The following is a 22,152-nucleotide window of genomic DNA, read 5'->3' as shown; positions in this document are numbered from 1 at the left end:
TAAACGGGTGCCTAAAACAACAGCAAAAAGTGTCTACTATGCACTGATTGAATCCCACATTACTTATGGCATTGAATTATGGGGGAGTACCTCGAAGCAAAACATTCAAAGAATTTTTGTTCTGCAAAAGTCCGCAATAAGATACCTGGAAGGGCTCAAATTTCCACAGACATGTTGGGAGTCTTTTAGTAGCCTAAGTATTTTAACTGTTCCATCATTGTAAATTTTCAAATCAAAATTACATGTGAAGGATAGGTTGAATTCATTCCAAGTTAACTCAGATATGGCTATATACATGGCTATAACACTAGAGGAAGGAATAACATTTCAGTTGAGGGACATTTGAGTCTGTTAGACGGCTGAGTCTATTTGAGAAAACACCTACTTATAGGGGACAAAAGTTTTTTGTGAAACTTGCGGCTGATTTGAGGAGTATTGTTGAAGAAAAACAATTCAAAACAAAACTATATTCTTTTCTCAGTGAGAAGTCTTTCTATGAGGTTGACGAATTCTTGTTAGAGTAAAAAAATTATTATCTAAATTTAATGAATTGTTAAATGTTATTAGAGTTTTATTTTAAGATTGATATTTTATGTTATTATGTTATTTATCTGTGACGTTTTTCAACTGTATTACATTGTTTTTGTTATACTTTTGTTGAGAATAAAATATTATTATTATTATTTATTACACAAGAACTGACATAAGGATTATGTGGTCATCATCCAAAATAAAGCAAAACATATATTGAAACACTTTCATATAAAAAAATAATTAAATATGTAAAACATAGAAAACAATTTTATTCATGAGATTAATAAGACATTGTTAGGCAGATAACTAGAGAGGCCCGAAAATACATACAACTTTGATAGCATAATAACAGAGATAGCATAAGGTAGCAAGATAGCATCTATGCTATTTTTTCTCTATGATAATATTAAAAAAATTACTTTGATATATAAAATATCAAATAGGATGGCCAAGAGACTGAATATATTATTCATTAATTATCCTTCAGTTGTACATTGCATTAAAATGTTATGTTTTGAGTGACTAACCTCCCTGGTTTCCGGATAAGCAGCATCATCGCTTCCGGACCACGCCTGGTCTGAGTTCTCTGCATCCTCCTGAAAACAATTAACAAAATGATCCCAATACTGTCACATAAAGGATATCTTATAGTTTTTGTTTAATAAATCACAATCAGAAAAATGGAACATAAATAAAATAATTGTAATGATTTCGGTTTAGCAAAATTAGAGAAAAAATTGGCTATAATTCAATTATATTTTTACATGTCGTCTACAATAATAAATGAAAACATGAGTAATAGATATTATGTATCAGGTAACATATGAATAGTTCGGTTCTGATATTGTTATATGGATTTTTATTTTTATATGAATACTAGCAGGTAACCCGTGCTTCGCAAGGGTCTATTTTAAAACTCAACAAACAGAAAACTTGACTTAATGAAATCTAGAAGAATTGAAAATATGCCTATAAGAATCCTCGGTTGATTAAGAATTTATATGCAACATTTCAAGTAAATCAGTCCAGTACATCAGACGTGATGATGTGTCAAACATAATTTTCCTATCCTTTACACGTGTATATGTGTATAAGCCAGTTCTTTCCTTCATTACAGTATAGAAGATGATAGATAGATGGATTTATCAGTATCTTTGAATTAGAATAACTTTTGGAAGGTTTGAGATATCGATGTCCAGTTTTCACCATACTTTCTCTTGAAATCCTGAGTAGTTACAATCTGGGACTTTGAATGCACTTTTTTGCTCGAAATCCCCTCCCCCTCTCCCCCCTCGTCCATCCCAACACCCCTTCCCCTCCCCCACGGGGTGGGGGGTGTTCTAAAAATAGATTTCCCCTTCCCCTTGCCCAGTGGAGATGAGGGGGATGAAAAGAGAGAAAGATATATCTCTCTTTCACTCTTTCTAAAAATAGATTTCCCCTTCCCCTTGCCCAGTGGAGATGAGGGGGATGAAAAGAGAGAAAGATATATCTCTCTCACTCTTTCTAAAAATAGATTTCTCCTTCCCCTTGCCCAGTATAGATGAGGGGGATGAAAAGAGAGAAAGATATATCTCTCTCTCTCAAATAGATTTTCCCTTCCCCTTGCCCAGTATAGATGAGGGGGATGAAGAAAGTGAGGGAAAAAATAATTTCCCTTTGAGGGGAAAAATTCCCTCTCTCTACATCTATACTGTCAGATTAAAGTGAATCCTTATCTCTACAATAATCTAAGTTCTATAATATCCATATTATGCTTGGTTTCCAACTGACAGTCAAGAGTTCAATCAAACTGTTTATCAATATTATGCATGTGTAAAAAATTGAGCTCTTTTGCTGTACAAACATCCCAGTCGTTATTGTTAAAGTGTTTTCTCTGACAATATGTAAGTATAATTGGAATGAGCTAGCATATCTAAAAATACTTACATATTCTCAGACCTATTTCACTCGGGGGAAATAATACTCAACGTCTATAGTTACCATGAAACTGTCTTAAGGATATAAGATTCCCGCTCACATTCAATTCCCATGAACGAGAATTAAAACTTCTGATGTTAACCTCATTCAAAACCACCGAATACTATTTTGGCAACTTAATAGTGTGTTCAAAGTCACCTTCACTATCAATATCAATAATTTTAAGGTGAATTTCGCCATTATCGGTGAATGTTACATTTGTTACTACGAACCAATCATAAGGATAAAATTCAAAACCCCAATCGGCTAGTGGATTTGCTTCTACACAGAACTCATTGAAACTTCTCCAATCGAAATAGTTAGACATCATGTGTGAACTTGTCGGCTCGAGTGTTTAGACTGAAGTGTCGCTTGCGCGCGCACGCACGTGCTACACTCCCCTTGTTGAATGTTTCTCCAGACAAATGACACGTGCGCTATGCTGCTCCCTGTGAGGTCGATGTTTTCCCCTTCCCAAATTCTATAGATAAGAGCGAGTTCATAATAACTCCTGCATCGAAAAAACCATTACATTCAATCATAGACACATGAAAAAATGTATAGACTGATTTATCATCTTGAAGCGACATGTGTTAGCAAGAAAACCGTTAAAGTTCACTATGCTCCAAATTTCTCTCTCTCTCTCATACACCAAGTGTTATCCTTTCACAAGATTTTATGTTTTCGGAGACAATACAACCCCTTTGTACTGTGCTAAACCCATTTTGGTTGTGATAATTTCAGCTACCTGAATTTCTGAAAGGTTATGTTGCTTAGCTTCTATCCAATTCATATTAAAGCTCACGCGTGCATTTCCAGACACGATATCGTAAGCTACCCTGTGGATGAATAAATTAAGATAATCTATGAATGCAGCCGAACATTGCAGTCTCATAACAGAGCCCTCTTCCGAATTTTTAATTGCCTCAGCTATTTCATCACAAACGCTTTTCACAGCGAATTCCATCTCGTTTTTCTTAATAAAATCTCCTATATCATTTTTAGTTGCATACTTTTCTGCAATTTGATTGATCAGAATAGCAATAGCATATTTTGTAATGAATTGTTCAATACCATCCATAATATTAGCTTTTATTGCACTTGCCATTTCAGATAATCGTTTTTCAAACTCTTCCTTTGTTAATGAAGAACTAGTCAATTTCTGCAAAGTAGATTCTAAATATTGCTTATCAATTGGCAATGGGTGTGTTTCATTTACTTTAGTAAAAATTTCTGTACTAAGCTGTTTTAATTCAGTATTGAGGTAGTTTCTGTCCAGCACCTCCAAATTCTTAATTTTATCTGATATGGCTTTTAATTTCTCATCTAAATAACCTTTATCAACTTTATCGTTGTTAATACTGTCCAACTGGGATGAAAAGCTGTCTGTTACAGTTTTCACTTCTCCTAGAGCAGATTCTGAAGTTAGAGTTCTCTCTGCAATAGCTTTATCAATATTGGCGCTAAAATTTTGTAATGAACTGAGAATATGTTCTCTTTCAATTATGCTCACACCAATATTCTTAGTATTTTCTGAAACGAGTTTGGTTATTTGCGAATCTAAATAAAATTTCACAGCTTCGCTGATTCCTTGTTGATTCATCGATTCGATTATTTTCTGTGTTATCGAGTCAATATCGCACGTAAGATTACCACCACCACCACCAGCACTAGGTGTATCAATCCGACCGAATCGATGCAGAGTCATCGTAACACTAAACAATTAGTTTTGCTTCTTTTAGCTCTTCAATTATAGAGGTGATCTCAACATCATGCCCAGTGTTGCCAGAAGCTTTTGAGGAATAGAGTAAATTTAATCTTTCCACTAATTCGTCAAAATTATCAAAGTATTGATAAATTCTATCATGAGAATTATTTTTTGCAAATTTCAATAAACCCCACCCCTTCTTTTTACTAATTTTTTTACTGGGAAATAACTTCTGAATCATTTGCGATTTAATTCCCTGATTTCGTTAAACATAGCCTCTTCAATATAAATGTATGGCTGTAAGTGTTTTTTATACTTATCCAGATCTCTCTGATTATAAAGATTCGAATTCGGTCTTAAACTGAATAATAACTCAAGTAGACCATGTGTTAAACAAAGTCTTTCATTATAAATATCTATATAACCGTTATCAAATATTACTTGGTGATTTCCAATATAATACACATCATCTTTAGAATTGTATGAAATTCCATAACTAATTGAATTATTCAATTTTTCCGCATGAAACGTTTTTAGATATTGACCCAACAGTTCATCGTTTTTACTAGAACCAAGTAAACTGTTTTCAAATTTAGTTGAGCTTAAAAGATTGCCTGTTGAACTCCCATAGCTTTTATCATAACTCAAGTCCTCATCATCAATCTCCATGCTCTCTTCTTCCTCTTTTACTTCTTCCTTTTTTGGTTTTACACCATGATTAGAGTGAAAACTAGATTTGTTTTTTCCCAGTTCAATTATGGGCTATATCAATGGTGAGAGCGTTTTCCTATTGTATTCCTCCGATCGTTTTTCAAAATTAACTAAGCTTTTATGCTTGTCGCTGATTACTTTTCTCAATTTCTTAATCTTATCAATTAAACCAACGTTCTTTCTATTCAGTTTTCTGCCGCGTGTTTTAGACAACATGACTGCACAAAGAATTAATCTCTACTGAACGGTAAGAAACGTATCGAGCGAATCTCAGTACTTGCCGCTATTCATTCCACACTCAGTCATGATAGTTAAAAAATTATGAGGTTTACGATTCCAAACTTTATGACAAAGTTTAGTGAAATCTTTATAAGAAATATCTTCTCCAACATGATCTCTGTGAATTAATTTAAGACTCAATAAATCTATCTTGAAGATTATAATCATATTTGCATTGTCCCTAGTGAAATGTTTCTGTGTAGCTCTATAACTCTGAATTAAATATGCCATGTCAATATTACGATGTCGTCCCATAGAAAAATATTCTCTTATTTGAGGTACATGATTAAGTTGTAAGTCGTCAAATATAACTAAAGAATATTCTGATATTTTGTTTGGATGAGGTATAGATTCAGAATTGTTGTTTATATGAAATTCAATATCCTTCATTTTTGAAAAGACTTTTCTCAAAAACAAGTACTTATCTTGATACTCGCTTTTAGTATGCAAGTATATAGTTTCAAATCTCAACCCATTCTTTGAAAAAAAAAAAATTAAATAGCAAATTGGTCTTGCCACAGCCTGAAGAGCCTATTATAAGGATCCTTGCATTATGGGGTAACAACTTACCATTTTTACACCATGTTGGCATTTCTTTCTGTCTTATAACATTGTCGAAATTAACTATCGGGATATTACTCTTGTTAGACACGTGTACAGCATGTGATCTGATAAGGAACTAATCATTTTTCATAAGTTATCAAGGAGGAGGCTGTGCGCCAGACACCACATGGGTGTCTGAGTGTGTATAGCTTATGACATCGGAATGCAGTCGACAGGTGCTCGCTGTCGCTCTCCCCTTTCACAGCAATGCACTGATAGAAGTTTCTCACTTCAATATATCGTTCCCTCTCTCTCCCGCACCCTCTTTACGAGAATGCATCTGTTGCTCGCCCTTATCTAAGCCTTAGCAAATTACGAAAATGAAACTTCAGATTGAAATGAAACTAAGAAGCATTTTTGATAAAGACGTATTATATTTACAACAAATCTTTGTTATATTTACACTGAATGGAATGTTTTACAATGTGATATTACACTGAATGGAATGTATTACAATGAGATATTACAATAGATTATTTTTCATCTAATAGTTGACTTCTACTAATATAACTAGGTGTTGAAAATCCAATCCACTTAACAAGCAATCCTTTTTTGTTGTGCTTTAATATTTTTTCAATCAGATATACCTGTCTCTCCGATTCGTTTAATTCTGTTTTTTTAATTTCTTCTCTGTAAAACCTACCACTAATTATTTCTCCGTTTAGATCTCGCAAGCTGAACGTTACAGGTTGAGAAGGGAATATAGAATGAATCACAAGATACTCTGCGCTCCAATTTATGTTATAAGATTTATCGAAAAAAACCCTTTTCTTTGAGATTCGTACAACATCTCCTAGCTTAAATTTTGGTTTTGGATTTTTCAATTTATATCGTCTATTGAATGCAGAGTTCAAAGACATCAAAACATGATTACGATCTTTTTTCCTCACATCTTTAGGTTTCATTCTAATTGAAGTGTGCATTGTTGCATTATAATCGCGAACCAAACTGTCTAGTTGCAATATCCAGTTTTTGGTTCCATGTTCAGTTAAATATCTATAAATTTTTGCTTTAATTGTTCTATTAAACCTTTCAACTATGGAAGCTTTCTTATCGCTAAAAACATGGTAATGTTTAATACTGTATCTATCTAATAGCGCTTTAACTTTTGAATTAAAGAATTCTGTTCCCTGATCTGATTGAAACAACTTATCTCCCATATTTTTAGAAATAATTGGCTTGAGTGCATCAAATACAGATTGACTTGACTTGTATATTAATGGTACACAATATGCAAATTTTGAAAAACAATTAATAACAGCTAAGATATACCTATAACCTTTATTAAAATGTGATAAACTGCTCATCTCAATGAGACCGGCTTGAAGCAAGTCTTTTTCACTTTTCAACTCATATTTGCGAGTGGGATAGTTAACGTGTGGTACACTATGAAGTTCTAACGCTATCTTAGATCTAATAATATTCATATTTACAACACGAAATCAAAATTAGTGGTGATGCACGATCGTCTCAGGACATACTGAGCAATCAGTTCAGAGAATTGTTGGCACTCTATAATGTCCAAAAGGTAAAGTGTCCACACCATTCTCAGCAATATATCTCTTATCGTCATAAGGACTCAAACAGATTTTTGCACATTCAATCTGATACATGGTGTGATTATAGGACCTCATCATATTAAATTTTTCAATGTGTTCACAACGTTCAATCAGCGATTTCTTATATAAATTAAAATTAAGTTTTCTACATTTCACTCCGTCTGTACACCCTTTGCTTCACATTTATTTACAGGTTCTTCATTCTCGTTACATACTAAATACCAGTAAAGTTTTGATCGAAGCCCTACCAATTTATTGACGGGTTTTGAGGCTGTCTCATCCTTGAACTTTCCTACAACTTTATTTCTCTCCATGGAAAAGCATGGGTGGTAAGGAGGGTAATTACTAGTATTGGAAAGGTTCAAATTTTCTTTAATCAACTGATACACGTCTTCCACTTTTACGTTTAAAAGAAAACTATCGGTATTGGTTATACAGAGTTCTACGTGATCCCACGGTATAATTTTTTGTAATTTACAATAGAAATAATCGTACATATGGAATTTACTCAACTCCAGTACGGAAAACCCAGAATAGACAGGCTTGTTCATTTTTAGTTCCAACTTGTGAGAGAAAACTGCGATCACGTTCAGACTAATTATTTGCCAGCGTTTGCATAACGGATTTGAAATGTACTTATCTAACCGTTTTTCATCCGTGATAATTTTAACATTGATATGCTTGCGAACAGATTGAATAGTCTTACCAAAGATAAGATTGCAACAGGCCTTAAAGAAGGATATTTCAAATTTATTTTTCACGTTCTGCCTATTACAGATATTGAAGTCGATGTAGCTTTTCAGCCAGGGAGATTGGGAAAAGCTAATGATGCAATGTACTTTTGATAATTGCAATCCGAGCTGAAGGTAGAGCTTTAAATTGAGGTAGTGAACAATGTACTTTTCACGGTCAAAAAGTGTGTTCATGAGCTTTTTGGTTCCAGTTAGACCGTTCTCATTTGTTTGATAGTTTGACAGCAATTCGTGCGGGGGTGTTTGTTGGAGAGGCACGAGTGGGAAGCTGGCATGCTTATCATGTAACTCTTTCAGATACTTGAGATCACATTCTATTATATATCCAGTTTCTGAATTGCTGTCCAAATTCGCGAAATCAAGCTTGGAAATTTCTTCCTCTGAGAGGAATTTGAAATTTCCAACAGGTAAGTTTCGGCTCATAGCTTCTGAGTATAAACTGTTTGCATCGATATAAAGGAGATAATTACTTGGTTTTGAAGGGTCGTATGTCTCAGGTAGATGTTTGTTATTCGCCTCACAATAATGTTTACCAATAAATGACACCCCTCCCCTCATCCCTGCCTCAAACATGAGATGCATGTCAGGATGAGTAATCAACTCTAGTTCGACTTTAGTGTGTTTCAACATACAATTCCAGGTAAAGTGCGCGAGGGAAACAAAATGAGTGGCATCAAGGCCATATGAGCTAAAAAGCGTAGACCTCATGGATTCAAAAACTTCCGTTAATAGCATCACATCCAAACATAAATAGAAATCGTGATATTCACCGAGCGATTTCAGCTTGAATGTCGAGAACATTCTTTGCCCATGCTCATATTCTTCGCGAGACAGAGGTGTATCAGTTAAATCATTATAAAAACATTCGATGGGAGGAAGCGATGTTTCCGCGAATTTTTCGGGACAACTCATGTATGAGTAATGATATATTCCTTTTTTCAACAAGAGTTGTCTGTGTTCGTGCCGCAGGTGATGAAACACAGAAAATAAACATTCAAACTTCTTTTCCATGTCTGTACTTTCCACCAAATTACGCACCAATACTTCCAAGGATTCGCTCATAAACTTGTAGGAATCTAAAAATTCAATTTTGCCTACTGAAAGTGACAAAAATCTCTCTGACGTATTTGTGATGCAGGAAATTTCTTTTTTGCATTTACCAAGCGCTTTCAGAATGAAATGTGAATCAAACCCGGAGAAATTGTGAAAATAACACGAAATGTACTCCGGAGTACGAGCCGATAAATTACATGAAATGTGTGCCGCACATAGGTAATTTCCGGTTTCATGCCCATGGTGATGACATTTAATATTGCTGTCTAAAAATGGTTCAGCGCAAAGCCCGCAGTTTACCAGATTTTGAAATTCGCGCTCTTGACTTTCAGATAAATGTTGCATCGGAATTTCACGTTTCATATCCTCATACAAAATGTCGCCGAGATCTGTAATTTCCTGAAGAAATTTCTCCATGATTTTTTCATCTAAACTACTCGATCTATGGAGTACAGGTCCGTAAGCGATTTCCCCGTTCACATCGATAACAACAAAACAATACCCGCATGGAATATGTCGTGCTGTTTTCTTTGTATAGCTATGACTGATTTCATCCGAATTGGATTCATCATCATCATTATTATTGATATTAACAACGTAAGTTTCTAAATCCGCTTAAATGGTGTACTTTTTCTTCAATGTAGCGCCTAGTTTCTTGAATTTAATTGTCTCTCCGCGTTTAGGATATGAAACACGCTGTGATTCAAACTTGGAACAAAGCTGTTCATGTTTCATCAAATTTGCTTTTGCATTACAATTTTTAGATTTGGTCAATGTAAATCTATGAAAACAGGAATTGCAAATGTGTACTTGACCGTGGTGTTTTGAAAGGTGGGAGAAAAGACGCGATAACCCGTTTTTCCCGTTCGCGGTATTAATTAAACAGAAATGAGTTTTTCCTGCATCGGCTTTCAGCATTAGAACATTAATTTGGTGCTTACGAGTGTGGAAAATGCTTGCGCGGTAGGATAAAAAAATTTTGTTGTCATACCCGATGACATGGATTGCAATATCCGGATTCAGCATTTCAAATTTCTTAATATCGCGTGTCATCACCAGAAAATTTACACCTCGTGTATTGAGTGTGTGAGCAAACTTGCTCAAATACTTTACAGTCAAGCGCGAGTTCGTTGGTTTCTGATGGAAATACGTGAGGACTGACCATAAAAAGCAATTTTCGTCAGACAGATTTTTGACATTTATAATACAATTTTTGTTTTCAAGAAACTGTGTTGTTTGAATGAAACTGGATATGAATATTGGATTAAATTTAATCACGTTCACATCCAGTGACTCAATTTTCTTCAAAACCCAACCTCTGCCATGTCGAACAAAGTTGTCAAAAGATGACAGGATTTTTCTTATGGCCAACATGAAATGATCGTTAAAATCTTCATAATTCTCAAGCATGTTTAGCGCTATGTTGGAGTAACTATGAAGATTTATTAGAGATGAGACAGTCTCGCTAACCTCATCATTCATCACCACTAATTTATACAACAAAGCATTCAACACGATGAACAATTTCACATTGGTGTCATGGCGCGCTGCGTGCTCCCTAATTATCTCGAAAATGCGCCATTTTGATCTCTTGAGCACGTTTTCGATACTGATTTCCTCAGGATCGTTGATGGTTATGCGATGACGAACCGCTGCAGAATTGATGCCATGTACTCTTCTTTCCCTCAGCATGATGGTGATGTTAGATTCTGAAAAATGAAAGAATAACGATCAGGATGACATAGAATTAGAGTGATAGAGTACAACTGTATGTTTTTAAATCAGTTGTGAATTGGCATTGGTAGAAGAAGGCTGTGTGAAAATGATATCTCAAGATCACATAATGTTGCATGAAAGATTAAGATTATTATCTTTTGATAAAAGATAGACGAAATCTTCTCCACATTTGTCCGCGGAAAACATGGCGAAAGAGGGATTTATATTCGCATGTGCGCCAGACATTGTGCGCTGTGTATTTTGTTCAATTTGTTTGGGAAAATGGGAAGAAAGTGACATACCAGCAATAGAACATGCAAGGTACAGTCTGAACTGTGCATTGAGAAGGAAAGATAATATAACAATTGAAGAGGAGAATTTCGATAATAATATTCTACGCCAATATGAAGAAAGATATTTAACTTTTAATCGTGTAGAAGATTCATCCATTCAAGGAGAGTATTTTGAAAAGCATCATCTACATTGTGACTATTGTAAATCATTATCTGATAAAGCAGAGTATTTTGTGAGAAATGGTTATTTCTTACATAAAAATCACTATCTGCAATGTGTCTATTGCAAATATATTATAGAAAATCCATTTGAAAAAGTAATACATTTACCGTTTTGTTTATATGAAGAGTGTGAGAAAGAAGTGCGAGGAGAGGATTATCCGGATATACCACATCGTAAAGATGAGCTAAAATCGCATGCATGCAGTATACTGTAGAAGGTTTTTTGTCCTCCGAGGACAAAAATTGTCCTCCGAGGACAAAAATTGTCCTCCGAGGACAAAAATTGTCCTCCGAGGACAAAAATTGTCCTCCGAGGACAAAAATCCTCCCCTCCGAGGACAAAAACTGTCCTCCAATGACAAAAATCCCCAAAAATTTGTGTATAGATAAGTTAATTAAAATTGGAGATGAAATTATGAATAGTTGTGGTGAAATGTGTAAATAAACTTTTTCTGTGTTCAAATGATTTTTCATTCCAATATCCCACTCACTTTTTAGTTTAGTACCCGGTCAGAGCTAGACCTGTCAACAGCAACGCGTGTGGTGTGATCTTTTTTATACAAGTGAGACACGAGTGCCTTCAAGCAACTGTTGTAGGTACAACACGTGCATGTTGTTAATTTATAGAACAGAGACACATGCCAAACATCTGGGAAGCCATTAACATGCAGTGTTATGGTTTTTCAAAATTCAAAAAATTAACTCGTCTCTTGATGGGAATTTCATTTAACGAATTTGATTCAATTGCGAAGAATATTAAATTTTCAACAGGATGTCAAGATGCTGATTTACCATTCACAAAAACAGAAAATGTACACTTTCCAATTTTATCTGAGATATTCGAATTGCTCGATATACTAGACAGCAGTCATCTACATTATGATTGTACAAATGATTCGCCATTATCTGTTGTTAAAAATTCCGATGAACTTTGGAAATGCTTGTACGATATTGCAGATAAAAAATGTAAAAGAACTTAGATCATTGACCTCTCTCTGGATTCACTTTAATCTGACAGTATAGCATTAGATGTGAGAGAGAGAAAGAGAGGGAATTTCTCAATTCACTTTAATATGACAGTATAGCATTAGATGTAGAGTGATAGGGAATTTCTCAATTCACTTTAATATGACAGTATAGCAATAGATTATTAAGCAATAGATGTAGAGAGAGTCATTGACCTCTCTCTGGATTCACTTTAATATGACAGTATAGCATTAGATGTAGAGTGATAGGGAATTTTTCAATTCACTTTAATCTGTCAGTATAGCATTAGATGTAGAGTGATAGGGAATTTCTCAATTCACTTCAATCTGTCAGTATAGCAATAGATGTAGAGAGAAGGATTCACTTTAATCTGTCAGTATAGATGTAGAGAGAGGGAATTTTTCCCCTCAAAGGGAAATTATTTTTTTCCCTCACTTTCTTCATCCCCCTCATCAATACTGGGCAAGGGGAAGGGAAAATCTATTTGAGAGAGAGATATATCTTTCTCTCTTTTCATCCCTCTCATCTCCACTGGGCAAGGGGAAGGGGAAATCTATTTCTAGAAAGAGTGAGAGAGAGATATATCTTTCTCTCTTTTCATCCCCCTCATCACCACTGGGCAAGGGGAAGGGGAAATCTATTTTTAGAACACCCCCCACCCTGTGGGGGAGGGGAAGGGGTGGTAGGATGGACGAGGGGTGAGAGTGGGGAGGGGATTTCGAGCAAAAAAGGGCATTCAAAGTCCCAGATTGTAACTACTATCTATATAGTGCTATATACTACTCTATAATAGTGCCAGCCTACACTTAGTTTTGTTCATTCGCTTATCATGGATCCGAGAAAGTGGTTGGCTGCTGACAACGAGTTGGAAGTGAGGTTAAAAAACTGTATTGATTGGTATGATGAGTGTGAAAGGGCAATTAGGAAATCAACTCGTGAAAATTATAGTTTGGCGAAACAATTAAAAGACATTTTTCTGAGCATGGTTAATTTAAATGACATAAGAGACTATCTATGTTATAATCATCCTCATAATTTGTGTATAGATAAGTTAATTAAAATTGAAGATGAAATTATGAATAGTTGTGGTGAAATGTGTAAATAAACTTTTTCTGTGTTCAAATGATTTATCATTCCAATATCCCACTCACTTTTTAGTTTAGTACCCGGTCAGAGCTAGACCTGTCAACAGCAACGTGTGTGGTGTGATCTTTTTTATACAAGTGAGACACGAGTGCCTTCAAGCAACTGTTGTAGGTACAACACGTGCACGTTGTTAATTTATAGAACAGAGACACATGCCAAACATCTGGGAAGCCATTAACATGCAGTGTTATGGTTTTTCAAAATTCAAAAAATTAACTTGTCTCTTGATGGGAATTTCATTAACGAAATTGATTCAATTGCGAAGAATATTAAATTTTCAACAGGATGTCAAGATGCTGATTTACCGTTAACAAAAACAGAAAATGTACACTTTCCAATTTTATCTGAGATATTCGAATTGCTTGATATACTAGACAGCAGTCATCTACATTATGATTGTACAAATGATTCACCATCATTTGACAGTATAGCATTAGATGTAGAGTGATGGGGAATTTCTTAATTCACTTTAATCTGTCAGTATAGCATTAGATGTAGAGTGATAGGGAATTTCTCAATTCACTTCAATCTGTCAGTATAGCGATAGATGTAGAGAGAAGGATTCACTTTAATCTGTCAGTATAGATGTAGAGAGAGGGAATTTTTCCCCTCAAAGGGAAATTATTTTTTCCCTCACTTTCTTCATCCCCCTCATCTATACTGGGCAAGGGGAAGGGAAAATCTATTTGAGAGAGAGATATATATTTCTCTCTTTTCATCCCCCTCATCTATACTGGGCAAGGGGAAGGGGAAATCTATTTTTAGAAAGAGTGAGAGAGAGATATATCTTTCTCTCTTTTCATCCCCCTCATCTCCACTGGGCAAGGGGAAGGGGAAATCTATTTTTAGAAAGAGTGAGAGAGAGATATATCTTTCTCTCTTTTCATCCCCCTCATCGCCACTGGGCAAGGGGAAGGGGAAATCTATTTTTAGAACACCCCCCACCCTGTGGTGGGGGGAGGGGGGAGGGGATTTCGAGCAAAAAAGTGCATTCAAAGTCCCAGATTGTAACTACTATCCTGTATCGAAATCATGTATCATATGTCCACCTTCCAATTTAAAAAAATAAAGTTGGATTCAAAATTCGGTTCAAAAATGGTGGACGAAATTTGGGTGTGACGGGAAACCTGTTTTTATTATTCGAATAGGATTCCCAATCATACCTATCTTCTAATTTTCCTTTTTGATAAAATGTTCAGCTGCTTCCATACAACGACTGGAAGCATGTCAGATTGAAAACTTGCCAAACTGAAAACTTGATGTGATCAAATCTTGAAGAATTGAAAATAGGCCGATAACCATCCTCGGTTAATAAGGAACTATATGCAAAATGTCAAGTTAATCAGTCAGTCCAGTTGTTAAGACGTGATTATGTGTCAAACATAATTTTCCTATTCCTTACGTGTATAAGCCAGTTCTTTCCTTTATTATAGTATAGATTATTATGTTGCTTTGATCTGTGATCAGTACAAATGTCTTGTATCATCTAAAGGTGCGACTACACAAGCTGAACCGAACCTCGAACCGCGCAGCAGACCGTGCACTCCGCCGAACATCGCGCCTTTCAGCGAACATGAGCATATGTTTTAAAGTTAAAAATCAGCTGTTACATTCGCCGTACCGTACTCCGAACCGTTCACCGTGCCGAACCAACCATAAACTGACTGAAATAAATACTTCAATTTCCATGTATTTAATTGATAGAATTATATAAATCAACAGTGTAGGTCATATCTAAATTCACAAAGAGTTCGATTGCTGTTGGCAAGAAACATGTTATTCAACGCAGAAATCACTGTTATTTTGAAAGATAGGATAAGTTGAATAGTTTCCCTTTCAGGGGGAGTTTTGACAACCCACAAAACTCATTTTTCACTTGAAGAAATATCGAAATGTGCATAGGACCTTATTTTTTTGTTCAGCTTGCCAAAATATCCCTCATTTCAACATTAAAATTTTCGACTGACTGTACAGTCAATAATTCTATCAGGGCTCGAATAATTTTGGGACTGTAAATTAAATATACCCCCCCGCAGGGGGGGCAGAATTTCTTCTGTCCTGGGGCTTGGCGACCCCCCGGTTTCCCGAGCAAGTGGTTGATGTAGACTGGTTGGCACTAACATCGTTGCGTCCCAGGTAATTAGTGTGTTCAGGTAGGCAAATGAGCACATGAAGCATCAACCGCGCCAACAAGACCCTGGTCCTCCAGGTTGGGGGTTGGGCGATGGGTCAACACCCCATCCCTATAAAAAGACTCTGGTTACGGAACCGCACAATAATTTGCCTCGGATTGGACTGGATTATACAGATTTAAGAAAACGGCTTGCACTGAAACGAATTAGGAAAATGGATTTGAGATTATGTACCTGGAATGTGAGGACACTATACGGAAGTGGAGCATTGCAGCAGCTGGTGGAGGTACTTGAGAAGTATAGGGCTGGTATTACAGCAATCCAAGAGATCAGGTGGCTTGGCAATGGAATGTTTCATAAAGGGAACTGCGATGTCTACTATAGCTGCCATGAGACACAACACGTATTTGGGACTGGTTTTGTAGTTAACGGAAAATATAGAGAATTCGTTATTGGTTTCACCCCAATCAATCATAGAATATGTGTTATCCGTATAAAGGGGAAATTTTTCAACACTAGCATTATAAATGTGCATGCACCAACAGAAGAGAGGGCGGTTGAGGAAGGAGAGGACTTTTATGAAGAGCTGGAAAAAGTCTATGATAATTGTCCAGGCCATTATGTGAAGATTATAGTTGGTGATTTCAATGCTAAGGTTGGTAAAGAAGAATGCTTTAGGCAATATGTTGGCAAGCATAGTCTGCATTCTGAGTCAAGTGATAATGGAGTGAGACTGGTCAATTTTGCAGCAGCAAGGAGCTTGGTGGTAAGGAGCACAATGTTCCAGCGAAAAGATATCCATAAAGCTACATGGCATTCACCTGATGGAGTCACAAACAATCAGATCGACCACCTGCTGATAGATTCGCGCCATTACTCTAATCTCATGAGTATCAGGAGCTATAGAGGCGCCAATGTTGACTCTGACCATTATCTGGTGGGGGCGGTGATAAGAGCAAGAATAGCCAACTCAAGGAAATCGCAACCTGGTAATTTAAAAAGGTATGAATTGAGGGCGCTCCAAAATCCCCAAATAGTGGAAGAATTCCGGGAGATTTTAACAAACAAGTTGTTGGAGGAGGCTGAGCATGACGAGCAAGCAGTGTCGAAGAAATGGAAGAAATGCTCAAAAGCTATAGCAGAAACATCTCAGAGAGTACTAGGGGATCAAAGGAAGGGAAAGAATAGGAGTTGGTTTGATGAGGAGTGTCGAGAGGCTACAAGGAAGAAGAATACCAGGTGCTACAACAACGGACCAGCACGAGGCACGCAGTAGAAAGATACAGAGAATTGAGGAAGGAGGAAAAAAAAATGCACAGAAGGAAGAAAAGAAGCGCCGAAGCACAAAAACTTGAAGAGATGGAAAAATTTCAGGAGCAAAATGAGATGAGGAAGTTCTACAGCTTTGTAAGTAATCAGCGTAGAGGATTCGCCCCTAGAGTAATGATATGCAAAGGGCAGGATGGAGCAATTATTGCAGAAAGATCGCAGGCACTGGATAGATGGAGAGAGTATTTTATAGAAATACTTGATAAGAATTCTGAGTTGAATACAGAAGTGACATTGGAAGTGATGCATGAGGATGAGATGGAGGAAGACCCACCCACGCTGGAGGAAGTGGAGAACTCAATAAAGAAATTGAGGAATAATAAAGCTCCAGGCCTAGATGGGCTAGCTGCAGAATTGTTAAAGCTTGGTGGTAACACTCTCAAAGAAGAGATGCATAGATTAGTATGCAAGATATGGAGCAGTGAGGAAATGCCAGATGAGTGGACCGAAGGTGTGATCGTTCCAATACACAAGAAAGGAGATAGACTGAATTGTGAGAGCTACAGGGGTATTAAACTAGTGAATATAGGTTATAAAATTTTTTCAAATCTCCTATATGGAAAATTGAGAGTGTATACAGATAGAGAGGTAGGAGGGTATCAAGCTGGATTTCGAGAAGGGTGCTCCACTATAGACCAAATATATGTGCTCCGGCAAATCCTGGAAAAGACACTTGAATTCGATATTAAAACCCATCACCTTTTTATAGACTTTAAGGCAGCTTACGATAGTATCATTAGGAGTAAATTGTATGAGGCTATGGTGGAGATGAATATGCCAAGGAAGCTTGTGAGACTGGTGCAGATGACAATGAAGAAGGTGGTATGTTATGTAAGGATTGGAAGTAGCTTATCGGAGCCCTTTGAAGTGGAAAATGGTGTAAGGCAGGGGAATGCCCTTTCATGTTTGCTTTTCAACCTTGCTCTAGAAAAAGTAATCAGGGACTCGCAAATTAATACTAGAGGATCACTGTACAATAGACTGACTCAGATATTAGCGTATGCAGATGATGTGGACATCGCATGTAGATCGCCAGCAGCTATGAAGGACGCCTACACGCGGTTGGAGGAAGCTGCAAAAAGAATCGGTCTGGTAGTAAATGAGAATAAATCCAAAGTTATGGTGGCCTCCAACTCTGGAGAAGGGCGAGAGCATGGCCAAAGCATAGAGATCCAGCGGAAAAACTTCGAAATCGTAGAAGAGTTTGTATACCTGGGATCCTCTATAAACTCCAGAAACGATTCAAGTAAAGAAGTAAGGCGAAGGGTTATGCTAGCCAATAGATGCTATTACGCGCTATCAACTCTGATGAAAAAATGTACTCTCAGTAGAAAGACCAAGCTGCTGCTATACAGAACAATCATCATGCCTGTCTTACTGTATGGTAGTGAAACATGGGCAACTACGGTGGCGGATGAAAGAATGCTGGGCGTCTTTGAAAGAAAGATCCTGAGAAGAGTGTTTGGAGGCATACAGGAAGCAGGAGTCTGGCGTAGGAGGCATAATGACGAACTTTATAGGCTGTACCAGTATGCAGATATAGCCACTGTGATGCGAGTTCGCAGGCTGAGGTGGGCAGGACACCTGGTACGAGCTGACGATGCCTACCCCCCAAAGATGGCAATGGAAGGGAAAATATATGGCCGGCGAAGGAAAGGGCGACCCAGAACAAGATGGATAGACGTAGTGGATAAGGATGCAGCAGTAATTGGGGTGCGACGATGGAAAAGTGCAGCGGTGGACAGAGATGCTTGGAGGCGGAAATTGAGGGAGGCTGTGACCCGCGCTGGGTTGTAATGCCAAATAAGAAGAAGAAGAAATTAAATAAAAATGGAAGAGAATAATTTATTTATGTAAGAATATCAGCACCTTTATTCAAAGCCATATTAACTTCATGCGTATTCATATTGCTGATACAGCATTGATAAAACTGTATACGTTTATTTAGCACTTTGTCTCAAAAAACTGTTCTAGCTGAAAAATTAATAATCCATGCCACATGTGCGCCTATACATTGCATCAGAAAAACGAAGTTTCAAAACTATGTTTTTTCTAAACAGATGTTTTTGAGATTATTTCTTTGATGCAGCAGTTTCACATTTACCATATTATTATACAGAGTTTGTGAAAATGAAAATATAATTATCAAAACAATACTATTATAATCTTAATATTATTAATAATAATAATAATAACAATATTATTATTAAAAATATTTATCAATACAATTATCAAAACAATATTTGGCTTATTGAGGTTAAGTTGAATCAGGTAGAAAGCAATAATAGAACAGCTGTTATTATTTTTTTTTTAAATTTTATCATATGATTTGTATGTGAAATCGCCGTATGAAATCGTATGTCCCATAATTTGAACATTAATTATGAAAAATCTAGAAGGAAAATTGAAATTTTGACTTCGAGGTACACGAGATTGATATTTTTAGAATCTATGTGCAAAATTTGGAGATCTAAATCATTTCCGTTTTTCCGGTATGCAATCCACAAGTTGACATGTTTTGATGTGAACAAACGAACACACGAACAAACACAACCCTACTCCCTCTTATTATATAGATTAATTTTCACTTTCTTCATAAGAAAGAAAAATATTGCATGAATTTTATAATTTCTGAGGCTTCTTCAGCCCGAAAAAGTTTTTTTCTATTTTGCACTTTTACCTAGTTAACGAAAGTATTGCTTTCCAAAAAATAACAGTTTTGACGCCCCCTAAAAACAAAAAAAGTGGTTTTTTTAAAGTCTGTGTGTATTTTTCATGAAAAGATTTACCTAATCCTTTGTTTTCCTTCAATCCGCCATTTTTTCCATAAATTAACAAGTGATGAATGTAATTACTTGTGGGTTAGTATCGACAAGTAGGAGTGGGCTGCAAATCAGAAGGTCATTTTTTTAAATATCAGGTTTTCAATAATCGCATATGAAAAAGTTATAACAATAGCTGATGTAATCGATGTAAGATGATTTTTTTTATTCTAAAGGAAAAATGTACAACTCCTAAATACTGAAAGAATTGAGCCCTAAGCAAAGAGAATTTTTTTCATTGACGTTTCTCTGACGTCCTAAGTCGTCATAGCTAGTAGATTGAGGCCTCCATCCATACTGAACCACCGAAATCTGCCAGTTCAAACGTTGAATCTCTCTTGTTTATTATGAGACTAGAAGGTAACCCGTGCTCCGCAAGGGTCTGTTCAAAGCACTAATAGATTGAATTTAGTTCTATAGCTCCATGCTGATATTGAAAGTATAACCAACTGTAATAATTTACAATAGAGAAACGATTTGATTGGGCTTTTATGCTGCATTACGTAAACTTTGTATCACAAATAGAATAAATTTGTTTAACATTATAATTAATTGATTAACTAAAATGGAAGTATTTCGTATCCGGTACATGCATATACGCCTATTACTTCCTTTATATACAGAGTGAGTCATATGTATGGAGAACCTTCAATAAATTGGACACTGTTGTAGATATAATACTGTAACTTTCAGGATAAGTTATTGGTCAAATTTTGACGTACAACTGAATTTCAACCCCTAATAAGGGGGTGACTTGGGGGTTGTAGCTCAAATATTTTAAATGTAAACACCCATTGTGTAGTACGGTACATAATTTTTAAGACCATTCTAAAACAAGAAAGATGGCATCGATAAAAATGTTCTATGATACTTGTATCCAAAATGGCGGCTGATTGAGGTTTTAGTTTTTAAAGAAATGATTGATAAAGTTTAATCAGCCGCCATTTTGGATAAAAGTATCATAGAACATTTTTATTAATGTCATCTTTCTTGTTTTAGAAAGATATTTGAAATGAAACATCCATCACACATTCAAAATATTTGAGTTACAACCCCTCATTTCCTTAAAAACTAAAACTTCAATCAGCCGCCATTTTGGATACAAAAATCATAGAACGTTTTTATCGATGCCATCTTTCTTGTTTTAAAAAGGCCTTAGAAATTATGTTTACACATTGGTAGTTTACATTTAAAATATTCGAGTTACAACTCCTATAAAAATAGGGGTCAAAATCACCCCCTTATGAGGGGTAGAAATTCAGTTGTACGTCAAAAGGTAGAGTATTTGACTAATAACTTATCCTGAGAGTTACAGTATTATATCTACAACAGTCTCCAACTTATTGAAGGGTTCCCATACATATGACTCACTCTGTATAATATAAATATGGGAGAAGAAGATATAGATAGAAGAAAAGAATAGAATATAAATAAGTATAAGAAGATTGAAAAAATTGTTTTATATTATACTAGCAGGGCACCCGTGCTTTGCTACAGGAATTAAAAGATGAATTATTTTTGGGAGATATTTATAATCCAAATTCAATCAAAATTAAAGCATGACGAATCGAGAACTTGATGAACAGGAAACTTGACGTAATGAAAACTTAACTAACTGGAAATAGGCCTATAACCATTCTCGGTAAATTAAGAATCTGTATGCAAAATTTCAAGTTAATCAGTTCAGTAGTTCAGACGTGATGATGATTCGTGTATGTGCTATCATGTTCATGTATATAAGCCGATTCTTTTCTTCATGATAATCGATTATACAATACAGTATAGATGTAGAAGAAGAAATTCGAGAAGATAGAAGATAAAACCGTTGAATACACTATTAATTTCATTTATGACCATTCTCAAGCAAAGTACAACTAACTAAATGAGAATTGGCCTATAACCATTCACGGTAAATTAAGAATCTGCATGCAAAATTTCAAGTTAATCAGTTCAATAGTACAGACGAGATGCGTCATTCGTATATTTTCTATCCCGTACATGTATAAGCCAATTCTTTTCTTTATCATATTATAGATTACATATATCCTGGTATCATCCTCTTCAGTGAGAGAAGATATCCATTTTTCATAGAGGACATGTCGAAGAAGAAATAAGCAACATCCAATTGAAATCAAATTGGAACGTTTTTATTGGCAGACTATCAGAAAATCGAGTTATTGAAAAGACTTGACTATCTCACTTGAAGATCACATTATTCATTGTGCCCTAAACACTTCAAAGGATTATGTTGATCATTTGACAAAAACAAAATACTCCAGTAGAAAATTTCAACTCTCTTTTTATACACACAACTGCTGATATAATGAGTTTCACTCAAGTGCATGGA

The 22,152-nt window shown here is 35.8% G+C and overlaps 1 protein-coding gene across 4 annotated transcripts in view; it reads right to left on the bottom strand.

The window, feature by feature from the left end:
- LOC111060139 (Krueppel-like factor 3) overlaps window positions 1-22,152 on the bottom strand; it is a 131,037-nt gene that overhangs the window by 59,614 nt on the left and 49,271 nt on the right. For all 4 annotated transcript variants that reach the window (XM_039441679.1, XM_039441678.1, XM_039441677.1 and 1 more), the window contains one exon: window positions 1,062-1,130. In XM_039441679.1, coding sequence (XP_039297613.1) covers window positions 1,062-1,130 — 69 coding nt within the window. The remainder of the gene's footprint in view (window positions 1-1,061; window positions 1,131-22,152) is intronic.

Source organism: Nilaparvata lugens, chromosome X, assembly GCF_014356525.2.
Source record: "Nilaparvata lugens isolate BPH chromosome X, ASM1435652v1, whole genome shotgun sequence".
Taxonomy (NCBI): domain Eukaryota; kingdom Metazoa; phylum Arthropoda; class Insecta; order Hemiptera; family Delphacidae; genus Nilaparvata; species Nilaparvata lugens.
This window is presented reverse-complemented; position numbering and strand designations above follow the sequence as displayed.